General features: G+C 42.1%; 1 protein-coding gene across 36 annotated transcripts; it reads right to left on the reverse strand.

Moving 5' to 3' along the window:
• Positions 1–1,374: 1,374 nt before the first annotated feature.
• LOC100188972 (myosin heavy chain) lies at positions 1,375–22,189 on the reverse strand. Of its 36 annotated transcripts, none has more exons than XM_062669628.1 (26): positions 21,943–22,018; positions 21,108–21,350; positions 20,010–20,279; positions 19,351–19,494; positions 18,006–18,190; positions 17,474–17,669; positions 17,101–17,164; positions 16,924–17,022; positions 16,024–16,127; positions 14,746–14,883; positions 13,894–14,163; positions 12,808–12,978; positions 11,532–11,711; positions 11,128–11,287; positions 10,462–10,520; positions 9,527–9,614; positions 9,231–9,348; positions 7,867–7,984; positions 7,427–7,563; positions 7,222–7,348; positions 6,614–6,823; positions 5,242–6,128; positions 4,779–4,857; positions 4,102–4,347; positions 2,157–3,992; positions 1,375–1,841 (listed from the first exon to the last, which is right to left on the reverse strand). In XM_062669628.1, exons 3-26 carry the CDS (start codon positions 20,214–20,216, stop codon positions 1,761–1,763), a joined length of 5,904 nt encoding a protein of 1,967 aa, XP_062525612.1. In that variant the 5' UTR covers positions 20,217–20,279; positions 21,108–21,350; positions 21,943–22,018; the 3' UTR covers positions 1,375–1,760. The 36 variants fall into 36 exon arrangements, with proteins under 36 accessions (XP_062525612.1, XP_062525613.1, XP_062525624.1 ...); XM_062669629.1 differs by having other exon boundaries at positions 21,108–21,269; positions 21,943–22,007; XM_062669640.1 differs by lacking the exons at positions 7,867–7,984; positions 10,462–10,520; positions 12,808–12,978; positions 16,024–16,127; positions 21,943–22,018 and adding exons at positions 8,229–8,346; positions 10,139–10,191; positions 13,174–13,344; positions 15,414–15,517; positions 20,462–20,623 and having other exon boundaries at positions 20,944–21,126.
• Positions 22,190–23,448: the final 1,259 nt, after the last annotated feature.

The raw sequence follows: 23,448 nt of genomic DNA on the forward strand, positions 1-23,448 counted from the left end.
CCATGTCGCATATTTTAAAAGATGACTTAGGACATGCAGCCTATAAGAGACGTAATGGTCATTTCTTAACTGATAATTTAAAAGAAAATAGGGTGGTAAAATCGAAACAACTATTGAAGCGGTACGCAAAGGGAGGTCATAGAAAAAAATTGCTTACGGATGAGAATTTTTTTACAATTGAGCAACATTTTAACAAACAAAATGACCGTATTTATGTTCAAAGCTCTAAAGAAGCTTAGATTAGTCGACAGAGTGCAACGTGGGCACTATCCGACTTCAGTGATGGTTTGGTGGGGTATTAACTATGAAGGAGTGACTGAGCCATACTTTTGTGAAAAAGTTATCAAAACATCGGCACAAGTGTATCAAGATACCATTCTTGAGAAGGTAGTGAAGCCCCTTAACAACACCATGTTCAATAATCAAGAATGGTCCTTCCAGCAAGACTCGGCGCGAGGTCATAAAGCTCGGTCTACGCAGACTTGGTTGGAAACGAACGTTTCGGACTTCATCAGAGCTGAAGACTGGCCGGCGTCTAGTCCCGATCTTAATCCGCTGGATTATGATTTATGGCCAGTTTTAGAGAGTACGGCTTGCTCTAAACGCCATGATAATTTGAAGTCCCTAAAACAATCCGTACTATTGGCAGTGAAAAAATTTCCCATGGAAAGAGTGCGTGCTTCTATTGATAACTGGCCTCAACGTTTAAAGGACTGTATTGCAGCCAATGGAGACCACTTCGAATAAGCTTTTTATACTTTAAATTGTTTTATATTTATGTATTAAACTAACACACTGTAAAAGTAATAAATGTTACTTGCAACCAATTTTTTTTTATTTTTAAATATAATAGTATTTATGGCCAGACTAAGTAGTCGTAATAAAACGAACAATCGAACAAACAGACAAGACTTGATCATCATCGTCATCACCACACAGACGTGTACTGCCGGACATAAGGTTCGCCCTAATGACCGACCTTCAGCAGATCGTGGATCCACCCGGTGGGAAGTCAACTCACATTGCGTTTTGTAGTGCGCGGTCGGTACTCGACAACTTTTGGCTCCCAGCGGCCATCTTTTACTGGTGGTAGGACCTCTTATGAGTCCGCGCGGGTAGGTACCACTACCCCGCCTATTTCTGCCGTGAAGCAGTAATGCGTTTTGGTTTGAAGGGTGGGGCAGCCGTTATAACTATACTGAGACCTCAGAACTCATGTCTCAAGGTGGATGGCGGCATTTACGTTGTAGATGTTTATTAACCACTTAACACCAAGTTGTGAGCTCGTCCACCCATCTAAGCAATAAAAATTTCACCATCATTCGCCTTATGGTCTCTTAAAATAAGGTGTGCTTTTAAATAAAACGGCCAAGGTAAATATTTTATGACAACGATATCGCTTTATTAGATGTCAAATGGAGGGTGCGCGGGGTGCACGTGCGGGTGTGCGGTGCGGGGGTGGGGGGCGTGTCTCGGCGGTGCTCGCGCGCGCACGTGCATCCGACGCACTCGCTCGCACTCTCGATACATACTCCACGGTAATAAATAATATAAATAAATATCAACAACGTTACAAAATAGCCTTTCGTAAAAACATTAGATCCCTAAAGTGTATATATTTTTGTTTGGCTTACAAAAAAAAAGAATTGCATATTTAGTATTTTACAGTTTTTCGTTCATCATCAACAGCTAATGTATAAAAAGTTACGTTTTCAACGAAAAATCTGTACAGTCCGTTTTTATGTTTTGTAGTGGAACGTTTAGAAATCTTCGGGCGCCAGGTCGAACCTAGGTGGGAAGGTGCCGAAGCCGTCAGCAAGGGCGGGGCGCGAGCGCTGGGGCTGAAACACAAACAGGCCACAGGTCAACGCGTAACGAAGCATCACGAAGTAATCAAACTGGTGACGTGCAAGTTACATGCCGGGAACTTCTCAAATGCTTGGCGTAAAGTGAAGGTAAAGAGGTAAAGGTTCTACGGCTACTGAGTCAGCACGGATCTCGGTGCTGCTGGGGGAACGCAACAAAAAGTTGCCGACTTACATAAACTCCAGTGCTGATCTATGGGCGCCCTTTAATGGACGCCTGAATAAAAAAAGCAGATTTTAGTAAGCGAAATTATAATAAAAGCATTAAAAGAACTAGGAAGTGGTACTAACCGCCGGGCTGACTCCTCTCGCTGCAGATCCCGCGCGTCCCTTGCCGCGGAACTTGCTGATGGCCTGCTCGGCGAGGTCTGCCCTCTCTTCGGCCTCCTCGAGCTCCTGTTGCGCCTTGCGGAACTTAGCCAAGTTGAGGGCGGCAATCTCTTCGGCCTCCTCGATCTGCCTCTTGTATGTCTTGATCTTCTGCTGCAGTTTATCGACGAGGTCCTGCATACGTTCGTGGTTCTTGCGGTCTTCTTCTGCCTGGAAGGTGAGCTCCTTGATGCGCCTCTCGGACTTGCGCAAGTTCTTCTGTGCGTCAGCGTGCCTCCTCTGTTCGCCGTCGAGCTCGTTCTCGAGTTCTCTGACTCTCTGTTCGAGTTTCTGGATGGCCTTCTTGCCTCCCTTGAGCGCGTTGGCCTCGGCCTCATCGAGCCTAACTTGGAGTTCCTTGATTTGTTGCTCGAGAGCCTTGCGGAGTTTCTCCTGGGTCTGAGCGTGATCCTGCTCGGCGCGGAGCTCGTCCGCCAGACGAGCGGCGTCGACCATGGCCTTCTTAGCCTTCTCTTCGGAGTTCTTGGCCTCGTTGAGAAGTTCGTCGAGGTCGGAGTGCAGGGTTTGCAGCTCGGACTCGAGTTTCCTCTTGGCGGCAGAGAGGGAAGCGCTCTGTGCGGAGAGCTCGTTGAGTTGCTCGTGGGCGTCACTGAGTTCCTGCTCGGCCTGGCGGCGGGCGCGGTCGGCCTGCTCCAAGAGTGTGCGGGACTCTTCCAGTTCGTTCTGAAGAGCATTGGCGCGACGCTCCGAGATGCCGAGCTGTTCGCGGGCATCGTCACGGGCGCGCTGCTCCTCCTCGAGAGCGGTTTGCAGATCCTTGATTTGTGCCTGGTAGCGTTTGATGTTCTTCTGGGCCTCGGCGTTAGCCTTGTTGGCGTGGTCGAGGGCGATTTCAAGCTCGTTGATGTCTGCCTCGAGCTTCTTCTTCATGCGCAACGCCTCAGCCTTGCCCTTAGCCTCGGCTTCGAGGGAAGCCTGCATGGAGTCGAGGGCACGCTGGTGGTTCTTGCGTGTGTTTTCGAATTCTTCCTCCTTCTCTTGGATGCGTCTGTCGATCTCCTGTCTGACTTGAGACAGCTCGAGCTGAGCGCGGAGGACCTTGTTCTCTTCTTGTTCGAGAGCCGCTTCGGCCTCTTCGAGGGCGGCCTGGAGCTCGTCCTTCTCGGCCTCGAGACGCTTCCTGGCTTTCTCGATTTCGTGGATGTTGCGGCCACCTTCGCCGATCTGGTCCAGGAGGTCCTTGACTTCGTCGGCAAGGTTCTTGTTCTCGCGGCGGACAGCCTCGAGCTGTTCCTGGCCTTCTTCGTAGGCACCCTTGAGGCGGAACAATTCGGTGGAGTAGTTGCGGCATTCCTTCTGGCTGGCATCGAGTTCGGCAGCAAGGTCGTCGACCTTGAGTTTCCATTCTCCGATGATTTTGTCGAAGGCCTTCTGTTTCTTTTCTGCAGCGTTGGCAATAGCAGTGGCACGGTCGACCTCCAGCTGCAGGTCCTCGACCTCGGTGGCGAGACGCTGCTTGGTCTTCTCGAGAGCGACAACCTTCTGGTTGAGGGATTCGATTGTCTCCTCGGCTTCGGCGAGACGAGCCTGGAGCTTGCGCTTGGCCTCTTCGAGTTCCTCGGAGCGAGCGACGCCCTCGGACTCGTACTTGGAGCGCCACAGTTGAGCCTCAGCGTTGGCCTTGGACAGTTGGCGTTGAAGATCAGCCTTGCCCTCGGCTTCCTCCTCGACCTGTTCGCGGATGTTGTCCAAGTCGTGTTCCAAGTTGCGGAACTTGCCAAGAAGGGTAGCACGTTCCTACGATAATAAAAAATAACATTAGACTAATTTAATATCATTTTCGGAATGTTTTTATTTTTATTCACTGAAATATTGCTTTAGACCGTACAAAGAATTAGACACATACCCTGGCTTCCTCGTCGGCGAGCCTCTTGGTGTCTTCGAGCTGTGTGGTGAGCGACACCTTGATCTTGGAGAGCTGAGACACCTGGGACTCGGCCTCCTCCAGTTGGCGGAGAAGGTCGGAGTTCTCGATGGACAGCTTCTTCTTAGCGGCATCCAGGTCGTTGAGGGTGCGGTTGGCTTCGTCAGCCTTGCTCTGGACTTCGTTGAGCTGGTGCTGCAGTTGCTTGACGATCTTTTCTTGTGCAGCCTAAACACAAGCGGTTTCTTTGTTAATAAATCAATTTTGATGTTTTATCAAGAATATCCAAGTTATTGCTCTGAAATTGAAATCTGTTTGACTCTGGTGTAATGTTGGGTTAGAAAAAACTAAATTAAGTTTTTTAAGTCTGACTGACACACATAGGCTATTTATGCATTCACTACGATAAAGTTAGAGAAAAAATCACTTTTTATGTTGATGATCAATTATTATATTTGTTATTGGTATTATTTTCGTCACTTTTTTTCGTCAAAGCGTTGTTAGCTCATGCTTTTGTTACATCGTTATATCTGGATAAGGTTGTTAATACTGTGAGGGAATGTGTTTGTTTGAATGTTCAAGTTAAGTATGTCTCTGAATTGTTTCTTCCAACATTGGATAAGCAGCGAAGCGTGGCATCTTTATTTATCTTTTTGTACCTTTTCGTTGGACAAGTGGTCGAGACCGGCACGGAGGTCATTGACTTCGCTAAAGTATTGAGCACGCTCTTTCTCAGCCCTGAATGGATAGAACATTACACATAACTTTAGCATCGCGTTAGAAACCTTCCGGTTTATCCCTAGGGTCGTATTGTATGTCGTGTGAGATCGGTGTGTCTGTGGATCTACAAGATCGGGCATGCAAGGGTGTCCCACGCGGTAGACATGCCTCTACGGTTGACATGTTACCTTCTCCCTCGCTACTTGATCGACAGCAGCGCGCGTGTTGTTTAGCTCGTTGTAGCAAGCGGCACGGTCGTGCTCAGCCCTGAATTTTCATAGACCAAATTCAATCTCAATATTTATATAAGACACCAATAATCGTCGTCACTGTTAAATTGATAGGCCGTAAAGATGTGCCGAAACCACAGTAAGATCAGCAAAAAGTAAATAGTATACTCACTTAGCCTTGAGCTTGTTGAGCTGGTCGAGCTGCTCACCCATCTCGGAGACGGCATCGTTGTGCTTCTTGCGGAGGTTGGCGAGGGTGGCTTCGTGCTGGATGTTGGCCTCCTCGAGGTCACGGCGCAGCTTGCTAAGCTCGGCCTCGCGCTTCTTGTTGAGTTCGATCTGAGCAGAGGTGGCGCCACCGGCTTCCTCGAGCCTTTCGCCGAGCTCTTCAAGTTCACGAGCGAGGTCAGCGCGTTGTTTCTCAGCCTTAGCGCGAGCCTGGCGCTCGCTCTCGACTTCCTCTTCGAGCTCCTCGATGCGGCCTTGGAGCTCCTTGATCTGTTTCTGGAGCTTGCTGACCAGGGACTGTTCGTCTTCGAGTTTGGCGGTGAGAGATGAGATTTCCTTGTCCTTGCGTTGGATGGTCTGTTCGAGTTCCTTCTTGTTGCGCTCGAGGTCGGCGACAGCTTCCTGGGTGAGCTTGAGGTCTCCCTCAACCTTCCTCCTCTGCTTTTCGACGTCAGCACGCAGTTTCTTTTCGCGCTCCAGAGAGTCTTCGAGCTCGTCAAGGGTCTGCTCCAACTTTTGCTTGACCTTGTTAAGGTGGTTGACCTTGTCTTCGGCAGCCTGGAGTTCTTCTGAGGTCTTCTGGTTGGTCTCGCCTTGGAGTTTCTTCTCCTTGTTCAACTTGTTGATGAGCTCATCCTGGTGAGCGATCTCATCATTCAAGTTGCGGATCTGGTGGTCCTTGGTAGCCTTGTCCTGTTCGGACTTCTGTACGGACAGTTCCAAGTCCTCGACATCCTTCTTGAGGCCAGAGACTTCCTGTTCGAGCTTCTTCTTAGCTTGGAAGAGCTGGTTACGGGCATCCTCTTCCTGGGTGAGGCGGTCTTGGGTGTCCTGATACAAAAACGGTTTTATTAGTTAACCGCAATATAATTTTTACAACAATCATTTATTGGATGCATCTGGCTTTAGTCACTCAATGAAATGATCCATTAAATGTTCGCAATAAATATTCGTGATATCACCCCGCGAGCGCGCAGGATATTTTAGATTCGATCGAACGTTTGTTCGTGTAAACAAGATCGATGTTTATTTAAATAACCACGTAAAGTAAACATGAAGTACGTAAAGTGATTCGCAACACTGCAAGCACACGTCTAATTCGGTCCGGCGAATCTTTCGCGGAACGAGATTTCACCAAAACTCATTATTTTAATTAGCTCGAAACTCACAATCACAACCTAAATCACGGTGACTATTTTCGTAGTGATGTCCGGACGCTTGCTTTACACTAATTAAACAAATCAACACTTCGGCGAATAAAAATTTGAAGCACATGTGGGATGTGAGGGAATTTTAACTTTGTACATCGTACTCACCCTGAGTTGGTTCTCGAGATCAGCCTTCTGGGCCTGGAGCTTGTTAGCGCGCTCCTGGGTCTCGGCAAGGCTGCCCTGGTTTCCTTCGAGGTTGGCGAGCAGGGCGGTCTTCTCCTCAAGCAGCTTGGCGTTGAGGGCCTCGACCTCCTTGCGGAGCTTCTCCTCCTTCTCGAAAGCCTCCTGAGCCTTCTGTGCCTTCTCCTCGAGTTTCTGTAATATTTCGTCACCCTTGAACACACCGTTCCCGTTCCACTCGGTTATGTGAACCGCGTCCGCCATTGTTTATTATTTAATTATAACATAAATATAAAATAAAAGGAATGCAAAACGTGTCGGTTCGTTCGTGTGGGTCGTGTGGCGGGTGGTGCGCGCTCGCCGTCCGCTCCGGTACTGGAACTGGCGGGCGGCTGGAGCGCCCGCGCTGGAGGGCGCCGCCCACGCACTCCAGCACCGCGACTCCACAAATGGCCGCAGGTGGTGCGGTGTCACGTAACCGACAGGTGGGCGCGGCCGCTTCTATTTGCGTTACCCTGATTCACTCGCTCTAATTCCGCTACGACGGGTCAGAGTGCCCGATTAGCTTAACGATGCCGACGATAGACACTCACCGCGATCTCGTCCTCGATGCGGGTGACGTTGAGGAGAGGCTTGACCTTCTGCCACAGTTTCCACCAGGGCCAGGTGCGGAGTTGCAGGTACTTGCGCAAGTTGCGCTGGACAACTTGGAGAGCCAATCTGAAACATATTCAATGCTGTAACCCGGAAATACATATCGCAGATACAGAATGATGAACATGATAAGTGTCAATTTACCTCTGCTCCTGCAGCTTCTTGTACTCCTTACGGGACAAGTAACCGCGGATGTAAGCCTGGAGCCATGATACGATCTTGGAGAGCCTGTCATCACGCAGCTCTTCCATCTGACCCAGGACACCAGCGCGGAAGAATACCTGTTCATATCTAAAGCGTCAGAAATGGCTCTAGAAACACTCTTTCACATGTTAGAATTGCATTGGAAATGTTGTTATTTTGGCAAATAGTTCAAAAAGAATGTCTTTGGAACAAAAAGAGTTTGAAATAAAGCTGTTGAATACAACACACAAGTATAATAACATATAATACAGTAAGATTGTAATTCTTAAATTAAATTTAAACATAAAGACCAACAAAAAATAGACGTTGTTACTTAGGACGTTAAAGTACCATGCAGAAGAGAGAAGTGTTTCGTGTGTTTGTTTGCATGCTGTGACTACCTTTGTCTTTCCGAGCCTGAAAGATTCCGAATCCAGACCAGTTTGTTCGAGAATTTTCTCGGTGGCTTTCTCCGGTGTGATAGGTTCTTTGATGAGGTTCGGGCACAGAATTTTGTATCTGCGTTATGGGACACAACAATAAAATAGAGGTGTGTGTGTTTATGTACCTAAAAGTTGTCATAGGAAAGGGAAACAAACAGAGCCTGAGTAGTTAGGGCTCTAGGGATAAAAGCGGGGGTCAAATTATAGCACCAGTCTCATATGGTGCTCATATAATTCGACAAAGCGCAAGCGCAACGGTCCTATGGTCTTAGGCCGCTCTAGATCAAACATCTAACTACGGTACTGGTTCCGAGACATGCCTTGGTGTGACCGAGACGGTAGGACTCGACATCCAAGCCCGTGGCCTCCAAGATGACTTGAGCAATTTTCTTGGGATCAGATTCCTTGTCCACAGCTTGAGGGGCCAGGATCTTGTAGCTACATTTCCAAATAACACGTTCACACATTGAGGGATTTTGTATTGTAATCATACTCTACTAAAAAGGAACTACTAGTGATGATGGCTCAGGAATTCACAAGGTATTCTCCCAGGTTCGATACGTTTCAAAAACGCGTGTCATGATTTTGGATACACGTATCAAAAACTAAATATTAGAACAAAAAAAAAATAAAGGACCTGTTTATTAACGTGACACATAGGTATTTCTAAACAGGTGTTTTAAACTAGAGGTGCAAAAATCTATGTATTGACTACAAAAACGGTGTGGGTACACAAACTACATGAGTCGTGAATTTCTAGATCTCTATGTTGAGTCTGTCCATTTTCGACTAGGTCATGCGGTCACCACGCTAGGATGGTATCGATGTTTCCTTGCCTTTGTATGACCAATACGATAGCTTTCGGGGTCGAGCCCGACTTCCTCCAGACACTTCCTAGCTGCCTCTTTGGGATCTTTTTCGGCTGTCATGACGACGGGTGCAAGAATCATGTAGCTGTTTATTAAATATTAGTTTTATAAATGATTAAAATAGACAGAGCGTATCAGACGTTGTGCATCAGGACGATTCCCGACTGAGAGGTGAGAGTCATCGAAACTATTTGCGAATTCGTTGCTAGAATCTCCAAAATGACGTCAGCATTAGTCAGTGGTCGGCCATACAGAAATAAAATCTCCAGCGGCCTAGGAATGTTGTTTAGACTTCAGCGAGTCGAAAGTATGAATCCTCAGAATATATTTAAACCGTGTTGACGTGTGAAATAACTTTTATTTGATGACTCAAGAGCGTGATTTTCGTAAATGTTATTCTAATGTCTACTTCGTGATACTATAAATAGATTGTTTCATACAAGCGATTCTTACCGGAGCTTGAAGTCAGGGTATACCATTCTGTTGGGGAAACCTTTACGGCAAATACGGATGCCTTCAAGCACACCGTTACAGGTGAGCTGATGCATCACAAGGTGAGAGTCGATGAGACCTATGTAACACGGAAATCGATGTCAAAGATTATGTTTCGTTGAGGTCGTGTATATTTGGAAAATGAATACCCAATTTTAATGGCTTTTTTAAATCGATCGACAAATTAAAAATTCTTTTCCATCAAATTTTAATATATTCAAATTATTTTTTTGTATAAGTTTAAAACGAAAACTCACCAGCCTGTTTCAATTCATTGGGAATGATACAACGCACGAAGTGAGGTTGGGTGGATCTCAGCGTCGTCATCAAGTTGTTAAGTTGTTCCTGTATATATTGGTAACATTAATATAATTTCATATTTATTATAATTTAAAACGTATAAAGCAAAACCACATGAAATGCATGTAAAGAAAACTTGGTCGTAATTAAGTTTTCTATAAAAACAAATATAAGCCACACAACATATATTATAAAAACAAGTGAAGTATAAATTTTTGGTGAAACAAACATAAAAATAAAAAAACCAAAAGGTTAGAACGAAAAAAGCAAAAGAAAACTCAGTTGAAAACTTAGCAAGGTTTCGTATTCTGCTGATGTTAATAAATGTAATGGTTCCTCTTACATTTCTTCGTTAAATTACAATAAAATGCATCTAAAATGAATGAAAGTGCAATTCAAAATTGACGTATCTTCATGGGTGACATGATTTCAAAATTACCTCCAAGTTTCATGGATAATTTCGAACTACTAAAAACACTTGATGTAGGCTACATTTAGGTAGTTAACTACATCATTACGATAATAATAATAAAAAAACAATAAAATCTAGTAGTTGAACTATTAAATACCCTGTAAGCGGAGGAAACGGTAGCGAAACCACCACCCTTCTTTCCACGACCGCCTATGAATATACATTAAAACAAGCAAATTAGTTTTGGACGATCACAGGTATATGAAGACAGTAGGATAAGTTGACGAAATAACCGCGACGACATGAGCTGCAAATGTACATTAACGAAACATGATTATTAATTTGAAAGCGTGCAAGATCATCCCTATGCAAGACGCAACCTCTCATTCTATAGGCGACGGTCTAAAGCGTGTTGACAGAAAAGGACAGCACGAAGGAGCCACAGAAGCAAATCTCGGACAATTTTGTATGCGAGTTTACCCTGTAGAGTGATGATACAGTCTGGAAGGCAGAACCCTTAGCGCGTTTGCCACCAGCGCCTATTTCATTTTAAAACAGTGTCAGTATGTGATTTTTTTGTATTTTAATATAATGAACGATGAAGTCTATTCTATGAAAGCGTATGGAAGTTGATCGGTGAAGTAATTTCCAATACAAGCTTCGTTGATAAAATGATATTTGCTGTTATCTAAGGATCTTTTATATGTATTATGTGCGTGAAACAGTGTTACTTGTAAAGTGTAACACTCGAATGAAACGATGTAGATATATTGCGTGTATGATTTTAATGTGATTTAATTGGGGTTGTCGTCCCTGTGCCGCGTCCTCCGTATTCATATGCAGCGCAGTTTGGCGTTCAGTCAGTTCTTCTCAAATTTATTACAGCAAGAAAAAAATTAAAGTGATTGAAATTTAAAGCAAAGAAATTTACATTCACTTTCGCTTAAACTATCGAATGCAGAAGAATTACCCATCCGTCCGTAATTGATGACTATCTAAGATCGGTAATGGCGTAACCACAGAAGCCGTGGCTACAGACTCAGTTTAAAAAAACTCCTCTAAAGAAATACTTTTATCATTATCATCGGGATACTATAGAATATTATCATTAAATAAGTAATAAGTATTTTATGATGTGAAACGTACCCTTGCCACCGGCACCGCCGGAAGCATCACCAGACTGGCCAGGATGATCAGCGAAGATCTCGACCAGAAGTTTGTTCTGGCCCTTCTTGAACTGGTCGACGACGGTGTCGTTAAGCGGGTCCTTGTTCTTCTCGAGCCAACCGGTGATGTTGTAGCCGACCTGTGGCGCAAGGAAAGTTGAAGTTACAACATTTTCTTTGACGGGCGCTTAAATTTTTTGTGGCTGTGTAGCGTTCTTGTGTGAACTTTAAGAACCAGTGACGATGGGTTTTTGTTTTTGACAATGATTCATTCGTACAAAAGAGTTCTGAAAGGACGTGATTTGTTAAATTTCGTTTGGGCATACTAGAGCATTGGACTACTTCATCTTCAATTTGAGGTTTATAAATTGAACAGATACTTACGTTACCGGCGTAGTGACCAATGGCGAAGTGAGCAGCTTGGCAACCTGGCTTGGGGGGTTTGGGCTTCAAGTAAGGAGCAGATTTGCCCAAGTGGTTGTTGTTCAGCTTCTCAACGAAGGTCTGGTCGGTGGCTTTCGGGAACATAGACTCTTCCTCAAGAATGGAGAGGATACCCATAGGCTGAAAGCGTATGGTTGGGGTTAGACCGCGAAATCGAATTATTTTATATATATTTTAAATATTTTCTTTACAAATTTTCTTTTTACTTTACCGTACAGCATACTCAAAGTAATTAAATCAGTTAGAAGATAAATAGCGAATTGTATATTTTATTTGATTTCAATGGCACTCTAAAAAAGCTTTTACACGAAAATAATCGGCAAGTTCTTATTAAGCTTCATGCAAATTGAAAAGTGTATTTTGTAGCTGTTCGTATACTTTGATACTCGTTACAAGCTTAATAGCATCAGTAAAAACAGTAGAAAGCTGTTTTACATTGCTTCATATAAATATGTCAAAATTTTACCGAAGCATTTACATTTGCTGTGCGGATCTATCAGCTTTGTGTGGTTTAATAAAATTTACAAATACTGTTTGAAACAAATCGAAAATGATTGAATTGTCAGCAATTGAGTTGATATAAGTTCAACGTGCTTTATAAGCATTTGACTTTACCTCATCTACGGCGGTGTCAATGAAACTATAGATAAATTGTCTGAAGTTAATCTGGCTACGACTTAATGCCTGAAGCTTAAGAGGGAACCTCTAATACCTTTTCTATTAAATCTATTGTCGGTTGTAGGTCCAGACCGAAATCCATGAAAGTCCAAAGAATACCTTCATGCTCGTAATTCTCTTGTTCAAGTACAAACATGTAATGATTAAAATATTGTTGCAGTTTCTCATTCGCAAAGTTAACACAGAGCTGATTGAACCCGTTCATCTGGTCCACAACGCAACATGGAAAAGATATTCATCATACTTAAATCAGTTCGTAATTCTTAAATCAATCTTGATTTATATTTTACCGTCGTACCGTGTAACGAAGATGTATACATATAAAAAAAATAGAAAGGACACACGATAGGAAAAACACACACACACAAGGAAACCACAATAAGCGTTCAGCATTGATTGAGTACTCGAATACAGACGTCCAACATCCTGTTAATAAAAAATATAATGCTAAGAACGTCAATTTGTAAACTTTGCTGTCTGTATTCGAAAACTGCAATGGCGTGATGCAAGCGTCCTTGGTTGCGTTTACGCCATCTACCTTTTCAATAAGGTCAATGCAATTTTGGAGGTCCATGCCAAAATCAATGAAAGTCCATTCGATGCCTTCGCGCTGGTACTCCTCTTGCTCGAGCACGAACATGTGATGGTTAAAGAACTGCTGCAGTTTCTCGTTTGTGAAGTTAATGCAGAGTTGCTCAAAACCGTTGAACTGCAGGGATATTAACGGGGGGTATTAAGTTAGGAGGTTGGTCTGGAGGCGGATTTCGTTCCGTCCTTGTAACCTGGATGTGGTAGGGGGTTTCAGCCAGTCTCGGCGGCTGTGAGTAACGACACTAAAACGTTATCCCGCCTGGGACGTTCCCAGCGCCAGGCGGGGGCGGACCGCTCGCGACTCTGCTATTACCTTCTCGATAAGTTCGATACAAGCGAGCAAGTCCATTCCGAAATCGATAAAGGTCCATTCGATCCCCTCTCTCTTGTATTCTTCTTGTTCAAGTACGAACATGTGGTGGTTAAAGAACTGTTGCAGTTTCTCATTGGTGAAGTTAATGCAGAGTTGCTCGAAACCGTTGAACTTTTATGAACAACAGGAACATTTCTTAGTTAAGGAGGAATCTATACTACTTCTACTTTCATTAGTCATGGGGGCACATTACTCAAAACCTAGGGGTAGGGTTCTAGATGTCTCCAACCGAGCAGAAGGGTCACTCGGTGTACCTTTTCGATAAGATCAATGCAGGCCAATAAGTCCATTCCAAAGTCAATGAACGCCCATTGAATGCCCTCTTTGGTGTACTCTTCTTGCTCCAACACGAACATGTGATGGTTGAAGAATTGTTGGAGTTTTTCATTTGTAAAGTTAATGCAAAGTTGCTCAAACCCATTGTACTAAGAAATCAAAATTAGCATTAATATCAACGAAATGATATTTCATTTGGTGGACAATTGCTTAATTCAATACAATTCGATTTTGAATGTAAAGTTTTAGTCCCCAAGATAATTATTTCACTAGACGTTTCCGGTTTGATAGGTCTTTATAAATTATATGGTTCACGTAGGTGATCTGAAAAAAATGTTTAAATTTGATCCCCATCCCAGTCCTTTCACCCATCCAGATACTCACGTCGAAAATTTCGAAACCAGCAATATCCAGTACACCGATGAAGTGCTGCCTCTTTTGTTTGGTGTCTAGGGTCTCGTTACATTTCTTGACGAGCCACTTGAAGAGACGATCGAAGATACCCTTGCAGAGGGCACCAACGGAGTTGATGACCTGGTCCTTGTTACGACCCTGGGTCACGAACTCGTTTCCGACCTTGATGCGGGGCTTCAACAAGTTCTTGTACAGGTCAGCGCAGTCGACGCCGAGGAGCTTGGCAACTTTGTCACCGTCCTGTCAAATAATGTGAAAGCTTATATAGGTGACATTGTATACGGCATACAGAAATCGTATAAACTGATTTTTCCCTTGTGTGACCGGTAAACCAGTCTTTTCTTTTTCCTCGTTTACTGCTTTCTTATTATTTCTGCATTTATATTGAATTCCATAACAATTTAGTTTGTTTTTTTGTTTTTAAGGTCTTTTTTTATTTTTTTTATTGCCTTATAGACAGACGAGCATACGGCCCACCTGATAGTAAATGGTTACCGTCGCTCACGGACATCAGCAATGCCAGGGGCAGAGCCAAGCCGCTGTCTGCCGTTTAATACTCTCCACATGCCTCGTTCGAAGGACTTCTTTAGTGTAGAAAAGAATTTTTTTTTTGCTTAGATGGGAAGACGAGCTCCCAGCCCACCTGGTGTTAAGTGGTTACTGGAGCCCATAGACATCTACAACGTAAATGCGCCACCCACCTTGAGATATAAGTTCTAATGTCTCAGTATAGTTACAACGGCTGCCCCACCCTTCAAACCGAAACGCATTACCGCTTGTTGTACATTGTTTGATTCTAGAAGATGTTCAAGTCTTACGAACCTCGGTACCGTCAGCCTCGGCCTGCTCCTCGCGACCCCTCTGCTTGAACTTCATGCAGCCCATATGCATGACGGCAGCAGTGATCTTGTATACATTGTCTTTCTCCTCTTGGGTGAAACCAAGGATGTCGAAGGCTTGCTATAACGTGTTAACACATATTAATACGACATTCTTTATTAAAATAAAAGTCATGAAATGGATATTTTAGAAACATTTAAAGCAAAAAGTTGTATAAGAAATAATAGTCATATAGAAATGATAACAACATGAAGATGTGCATTTAAGATTCAAAATTATGATTAAATTGCTGCTTGATTATATTGCTTAATTAATGAATAAAAGTAGTTAGCAAAACTTATATGTAAAAAGAAGGCAGTGCTCGTTAGTGAGATGAGAGTGTTAATAGATCACAAAGCAGCTGATTTTAGAAGAGCGCTGTAGGACAATATTCTTCAGAAAGTGTCAGAATCGTGTCAAAAGAACTAAATCTCGATATGTGTCCCATAGAGATTATTGTCTATTTTACTCTCTAAAAGCGTTTTTTTTTTGTTTTTTTTCAACAATATACCGGCAAGTTTCATAATGCGGCATTTCTTGTTTAATTAGATGAAATGGCCCGAATGACAAGATCTTTTCGTATAGACCGGTCATTGTTTGATTCAACTTACGTCAGTCAAAATACATTCCTCGCCGTCATCCACGTTCGGGATCGTAACCTTACCCTGAGATACGATATAGTAATCGTGTACGTCGTTGGATAACAAACATTTTTCTGTCAATCAAACGAGATAGAAAGTCAAATTTTTTGAAGTCAAACATCCTGATACCTAACCTTGGCTGTGTCAGTGTGTGTGACATATTAGTTTAATATCGGCAGTGCTTGTGCTGAAACAGGTTTCGCTACTCCCGTGTGAGAAAACATGTGCGGAAAGCCCGTCGAAACTCTGCAAGGAGCGGGCAATTCATATGTTTGTCAGAAATTTTGCTTCAACGGACCGGATATTAAGCCGCACGCTCCATGCGCGGGTTTTAGACTTACGACAGTCACGTCAAACTGTGCGGCATCGTTGACTCCCGGTATTCGAGTTTTCCCTTGACTTACGATAGGATAGTCCGAGATGCGGTTGCCTAGCATCGTCACCTCTGTAAACAGCAGAATATCTGACATACACATGCACAGACCGTCACTCGCGTCGCCCGTTAACGAAGCAAGCATTAAAGCGATAGTACGAAGTAGATAGAGCATGAGACGAGCCAGCAGTCTGATTCTGGACTCACGTCGGTAATTCTCATTTCCTCCCCGTCATCGACGCCGGGAATGACCGTCTTTCCTTGGGACACGATGTTGTAGTCCATGACGTCGTTGGACAAAAGGCAGATGGCTATAAAAGGGCACCAATCATAGTCACATATGATAATTGGTGTCTAATACAATAATTCTACGGGAAAAAATACATGCTAAGATTTCTGGAGATTGGTCATAAGGTCAGAAACTATACTATTGGGGTATTGGTTGCCGATATAGAGGCAATATGCATAGTCCGGCCGCAGACCTGTACTAAGGCGCGACGGACTGGAGGTGGCAAACAGAAGCTTGAACAGCCTCGTGTACACGTGAGGCTGAACTTACGTCAGTGAGAACACATTCTTCGCCATCGTCTACATTGGGGATGGTAATTTTTCCTTGCGATACGATGTAATAGTCATATATGTCGTTTGACAGCATACACATTTCTAAATCAATTCAAATCAATGTTAATTAAATATTGTATTCGATTTTTTGTACTCAAAGTTGGTTAGGTATAATGTATGAATGCGTTGCGTGTTCGTGTACTGTGGAGTATAATAAGTACGAATAATTTGATATACTTCAAAATATAAAATTCGGAAATTGCTTATTATTATAAAATTTAGTCATCTTATGACAATTCAAAAAGATGTTGATAGTTGAAATAATTTAATTACGACTCAAACCGAGGCTAATTTAATGCCAAAATAGTGAAATCTACTACGTCCTCAAAAAAGTTACAGCTCTGGAAAAAAATGGCGATATAACTTATTGAAGCTTTCTTTTGATATTCAATTTTATTACCATATAAGTTATATGTTTATAGTAAAAAAATTAAGATAACGAATTCTAAAAGATCAATTAATCATCTTAATAATTTCGATACGTACCTTTAAGACCGTTGACGGAGCCGGACATCATCTGGTAGAAGATGTGGTAAGAACGCTCAAGAGCTTGCTGGGAGATGACACGAGCCTTCTCAAGCAGATCTAGAGAAATATAAGTGTTTTCGTGTTAAATATTTTCTTTGAGAGCCCAGAGAATATCCAAAGCACTTGTTTACTTACAGGTTTCGATGTCAGCACCAGCCAGTTTTCCGGATGGACCGAAATGGATACGGATGAATTTACCCTGGAGAACATTGCGAAAGGATTTTGAAAGTTTTCGTATGAAGTCTCTTTAGAATGCTCGTTAAAAAAGTTATAAAATATAAAAAAATGTCACAAAGAGCAGATTTAAGTTTAGTGAATTTAAAATCGGCTAGAGCTTTTCATTTGAATTAGCACTGATGGAGTAAATCTTTTGCACTGCACAGAAAGGATACGGTAAAAGATAACTTTAAAGGTCCGATAGTTACTTTATTCTCAGTAAAATACATCGAATACATCAATAGAAGTAGTAGAAGAAGAAGAAGAAGAAGTAGTCGTAGATAGTACTTACGAAACGAGAGGAGTTGTCGTTACGGACGGTCTTAGCGTTACCGAACGCTTCAAGTACAGGGTTGGTTTGTACTACTTGATCTTCCAGGGAGCCCTTCTTCTCCTGGCTTGGGTCCTTCTTCTGGGAGGCACCGACAGTGGCGAAGTACGCAATTACCTTCTTCGTGTTCTCAGTCTTACCAGCACCAGACTCACCGCTGTTAGGTAGTTTATTATATTGTATTTAGGTCTCATGAAAAATACATTGAAAATATCTACAATTTCAAATCAAAATTTTAGGTTGAAAAGATTTCAACCTAAAATTTTTACAACATTGCTCTGGTGATTCAAACAACGTGGTTTTAATGCAATCAAATGTCACTGAGGCAATTTTTATGCTATCTATAATCAAATTAACAAGATTTCGAGCTGTCAACTTTTTGTATGAAATCATGCTATTCCAGTTATTTATACGCTTCAAAGGACTTTAATGCAATTTTAACGTAAATTTTCCTGATCTTTATATGAAGGATATTAAACAAATCGATACATACGTAATCAACATAGATTGATTCTCGTGGTTGGTCAGCATGTTGACGTAAGCGCCGTCGGAAATGGCGAAGATGTGAGGTGGCACTTCCGAACGACGCTTGCCACGGTACAGCTTGGCGCATCGTGTCGTGTACACGGGGAATCTCTTGTAAGGGTTGATGGCCACACAGAAGAGACCCGAGTACGTCTGTTGTGGTAAACGGGTAATTAGGCCTCGGCAATAGGTTTGTGTTTATGAGGAAAGATTGGTAGGGATTTTGTAGGAGGGTCTTAGATTGGAACAATTTGGTTTTGTAATGATATAAATAGGATAATGGGATAAAAGTGATGGTGTCCGTGTAACGGATAGGTACGTATAATAGGATGTCACTTTGGCATACATTCTACCCATTTTGGTGTAGTCTGTAGAATGATAATTATGATGACAAAAGCATTTAAAACTAGACACTTGAACACACCTTAACGCAGAGTATTTCGTATTGTATTGATACTTTTAACCTCTGTGTTCTTACACACTAAGTAACAAAATTCTTTGCATGAAATTTTATCTCACATTAATTTATTGAGTAATATAAGTTCATTAAATATTTTTCCATGCAGAGAACTTTGTCAAACACAAAAAAAAACACCTTATCAATAGACGCCATAAAGTCTTGTAGAAGAATAAGATGTAGAGTCGAGTATTGTAATGATACCTTTTGACTCTACGTAGAGGAAAGAAACAAAACTTCCTACTTTCAATGTCACTGAGAAAGTAAGACACACAACAACTAATCTAAAAGACATCTGCTAAGACTGCGCTAAAGAAACAAAAAAAAAACAGGAGTCTTCTGTACGCCGCTGAGTCCTTTTCACCGTCTTGTCCTGAGTCAAAAGGGTTCAAGATCGGCTCCCAGGAACAGGTGCGAGACTTAATCACAATATGGAAGTAGGAAATGGATTTGTAGACACATTTGCGCTGATTTCCCGACATTTTTCGGATAATAAATTTTAAATATCTTAATAATCTTACCGAAATTATGTAAACGCGCGAAAGTAATTACACTTAATATCGATGTATGAATCGGATTCTGACCCAATACGAATGAAAGGGAAAGATCGCACCCAAAATATACCAATTACAATTAAAATAGCCAAAAGATAAACAGCTGGCGCGCGCGACTGTCTATTTATAACCGGACAAATGATAAATCCATCCAAAATTTGTGACGCTAATAGATATTCGTACTTTAAAACTTGGTATCAATCCAATTATAACGAGAAATGTGTCTACAGCGTTGAGAGATGGGAAAGGTGATGTACATGCACACTTCAAGGCTGCAACTCCTGACCGGCTCCTCGACTTACGTAAATGAGTTTATGGTAATATCTCTGCTTCAAATTATACAATACTGAAGCGTCGTTGAGATATGTCAAGTTGGACATATCTTCGCATTTTTCGTACTTGGGCGGGTTGACTTGCGCTACTTGATCCTTTTTGAAGTCTTTAGTCTGCGGGATAGATTGTTATGTTAGTTTTATTATAAGGGCCGAGGCGCTCTCGGCGCCTACTTACATAAATAAGTTTCGCGTAATATCGTTGTCGCAGATTGTGGAGTACGGCAGCGTCGTTTAGGTACGTCAGGTCTGCCATGTCCTCGACTTTTTCGAATTTCGGCGGGTTTACTTGTGAGAGCTGGTCCTTTTTAAAAGTCTTCTCCTGCTCAGTTAAGAAATTTGTTAAGTATTTGATTAGGTATTGTCGTGACTATCGACAATGCTTCTTGTTAGATAACTCTTAGTTACGTTTTTTTTACTCGATCACTTAGCTTAGTACCTAACTGACTATTTTCAAAATAATCTCAATGACTAAATATTGACATTGACTTTCATTTGCTATATTTTCGTTGCTATTTAAGAGGAGTATGATATCCAAAAACAATTGAAGTCACATTACAATCTGTAACGAAAATTATAATACCTGTTGAAGAATCAAGGTTTTTTAAAGTGTTTGTAACATAATTTACCTCGCCACCGGGCAGGTTGACGGTGACCAGGTCTCCCTTGGTGGCCTTGATCTCGCCCTGCACGAAGCCCTCCTTTTCATCAGGCACCCAGCATGCCTTCTTGCCATCGTAAGGTTTGCTCTGGTCGATACGCTTCTGTTCCAGAGAAACGAACAGGTACGGGGTCGGATCGGGGTCCTCGCCCTCTTGGACGACAGGTTTCGGCATTTTCGGAGGGCTAACGAGACTTTTGGGCTAGTCGAGACACGAGAACACAGCCCTGGAGCCTTCCTGCGAACACACGCGAACGGTTAGTGGCGACTGTCGGGCCGAGCCGGTCGAGAAGCAGCGAAGCCCGCGTGCGCCTATTTGTGGTCGTGTAATCCGAGTAGCGCTCAGCTGGGAACGATGCCAGCGCCGCGCGGTTTGCGTAATCCTAACTTTTATGCTAGAGCGTTTTTATTAGCTTATACCGAACGGCCCTTGGCGGATGTTACGTCACGGCGGAATGCGCGATTGGAAACTAGCCAACTGATTCGTCCGTCACTGGATTGTTTTAGTCTTTTAAGGTGCTGGTCGGTGGGTCACTATGACTTTGATTGTTGTGATTGCTTTCAGGTGATCGCTTCCTCTTTCTATTTTCAAATATCGAATATTTTAAATAGCTGTTCTATTTTATGTTCAGTTTGATTTTTTTTTAGTAACTTTTAATGATTGTCATTTATGATTTTATTGTGTCATGAATTTCAAAATTGATTGTACTTTCCAATCCGTAATTAAGGTTTACTTTAAGTAATTTGTACTTTTATTTTCAGTTTCAAATATCAATGAACCAAAATTAGCTTTAAGTTTAAATCATCCATTAAAGTTTGCCAATCAATCCTAAATCACAGGTCAATCTAATAAAAGTATTTTTATTGGTAACAATCTAAAATCATCATTAGGAACCACAGACCGATCACCGCGCCCCGTTCGGAGCCCACTTCACAAACAATCCAATGTACACGAGAAATCAGCAGCGTCCTTGGGCCACGTCACTAAGGGTTGTATGCACTGAGGGTGGCACTCGCGATGCACTGCACAGATAGGCGCACGGGACACACGTCCACGCGTACTCACGTTAGAAGCCGTTCTGACCGGCGGCGGGGAGCCTTGATGCTTTTTATACCGGCAATACGATACCATCTCGCGCGATCACCCCATTTTAGGCGGATGCCAGCCAGCCCAGCTACTTTCAGAGGAGGTTAGCTTTCACTTGGGCGGGAGCGGCCGCCGGATCGCCTGCGTCGATCCACGTCAAAATTCACATGCACTTCAGAACGTGTACCGACGTTTGGTTATCACGACACATGTTTACAAACTCTGGAACGACGCTGGATAAAATCATCAGACGCAATGGAAAGCAGAACGATCGTAAATATTGTATTAAAACTGGGAAATGTAAACATCTTTACGCATTATTTTAAAGTCGAATTGAGGGATTTCGTTATTGAAAGCGAGATATGCTATCATCAAATTTAATCAATTCTAGTTTTCGTGATTCTGTATAACATTACAATCTAATGCAGTGTAGTAAAACTAAATTGTTACTTTTATTACACTATAACATTAACTGTAATCAAATAAATTTACAATAAAAAGTACAGTTAAATAGCTATAAAGAGTTAGAATATTCATCTAGATGTAACTTCGAATAGAATGAACTGGTTTTGGCGTGTAATTAGGGAAAGCAGTTTGTACTAAACAATTAATTAATTAACACAAAGAATTTCTACAACAAAGTTCTCAATGAGGCTTTTTCTTATCTGAGCCATAAAAGTGTATAATATTTTTATTATAAACACATTGGATTCAAGAAGAGTTTCAATATTTAATGTATCTCATCCATATTTCGTCTCTTCCTCTTATATACTCAGGTTTCAAAAGTCTCAATCGTTTACAAAAATACTGTTACCGTTAAATTTGTCTTTCGACTTCGACGTGGAACAAGAAACACGATCGACCAACATGGCCTCGAGAACTGTAAAGCTAAATAGATGCGTTATGAGTATTTTCATACATGTGCCTATTAGAAGATCCTTTGTCTAGAATTTTCTATTTTTTACGATTGTATTTTTATCACTATATTTATTGCCTTGGATCGTCAGACGAGTTCGCGGACTCGTGTTGGTATTAAGTCGTTATCGGAGTTCATGAAAATCGACAAGTTAATGCCCCAGTCTTCCATAAGACAAATGATGTGGAAGTCTTATTGAAATAATATAAAATTGTAATATGGTTATCATATCTATTAGAAGGACTGACTATTTGTTCTAATATCAATAATATTAGGGAGAAATTATTATTAAGGAAACTTGGTTAAAGATAAAAGAAAGGGAAAAAGGTGATTTTCTTTATAAATTGTTGAGTTCTTATTAGAAAGGGATAATTCAAACCTTTTACCTCTCGACATGTGAATGAAGGCGCATTTGATTCCACAACGTATTGAGCAGTCGGAACGGCGTGTGTGCTGCTGCCCAGGGTCAAGTTTAAAACGTGCTTGAAATTCGCATTCCAGTTCTATATTTGTGTTATACGGCCGTCAGATTGAAACATTTGTACCTACGTGTGATTGTTTTGAAGGATGTGAATTGATTGAGTCATTTACGTATTTAAATAATATATTTTAGTAACTGCTTAGTAGTTTATTTTTAATTAAAGAGGATTTTAACACGAACTTGATACCTTCATGGATTGATGTAGAAATATATGAGGGTTATTAGATCTTTCAAATTAGACGACTGGTTCACGGTAGGAATAGGTGGGATGGTAGTACCTACCCGCGACTTTCCAATACGCCCTACCTTCAGTTATCAACTACGTAAATTTTTAGAGATACTGGTTCTTCTTGTTTTTGTCCTTATCCCACATTATGTAGGCTCGGCGCAACTCTTATCATACTGCATAGAGATCAGGCATTAGTTTTACAACGTAACGCCTGTCTGACGTCAACTCTCCTTGGGTTTTATCTCCAGTACAACATCCATTGCAACACGCCAGTGGGAGGGATTTTTTGTTTCTTCTTTTGGTGTGTGTTTTCAATTCTTTTATATTTTTAAATGCCAAAAGCATAAAAATATGACATTGTATTCGTTTTTCCTTATTATGTTCAAGAGGTTATTCCTTCATGGGAGCCATTCGTGAGCACACGTAAACCTGTATACACCTAAGGAAATTTTTACTTTGCTCTAGACAGTCGTATATGCTCATATCTCATTTTGCCTGAACTATAATCTCCGGATGTGCCATGATCATTTAAAGACAACGTGTGAATTATTTGAATGAACATTTACAATAATTGAGTAATTTGTGTGATCTCTCTCGAAGATGCTGAAATAGAGAGTATGTAACGGTAGGCAGCGGCTTGGCTCTACCCCTGGGACTTTTGACCTGCTTGAGAGACAGTAACCACTCACCATCG

This window comes from Bombyx mori, chromosome 8, assembly GCF_030269925.1.
Source record: "Bombyx mori chromosome 8, ASM3026992v2".
NCBI classification, from domain to species: Eukaryota; Metazoa; Arthropoda; class Insecta; order Lepidoptera; family Bombycidae; genus Bombyx; species Bombyx mori.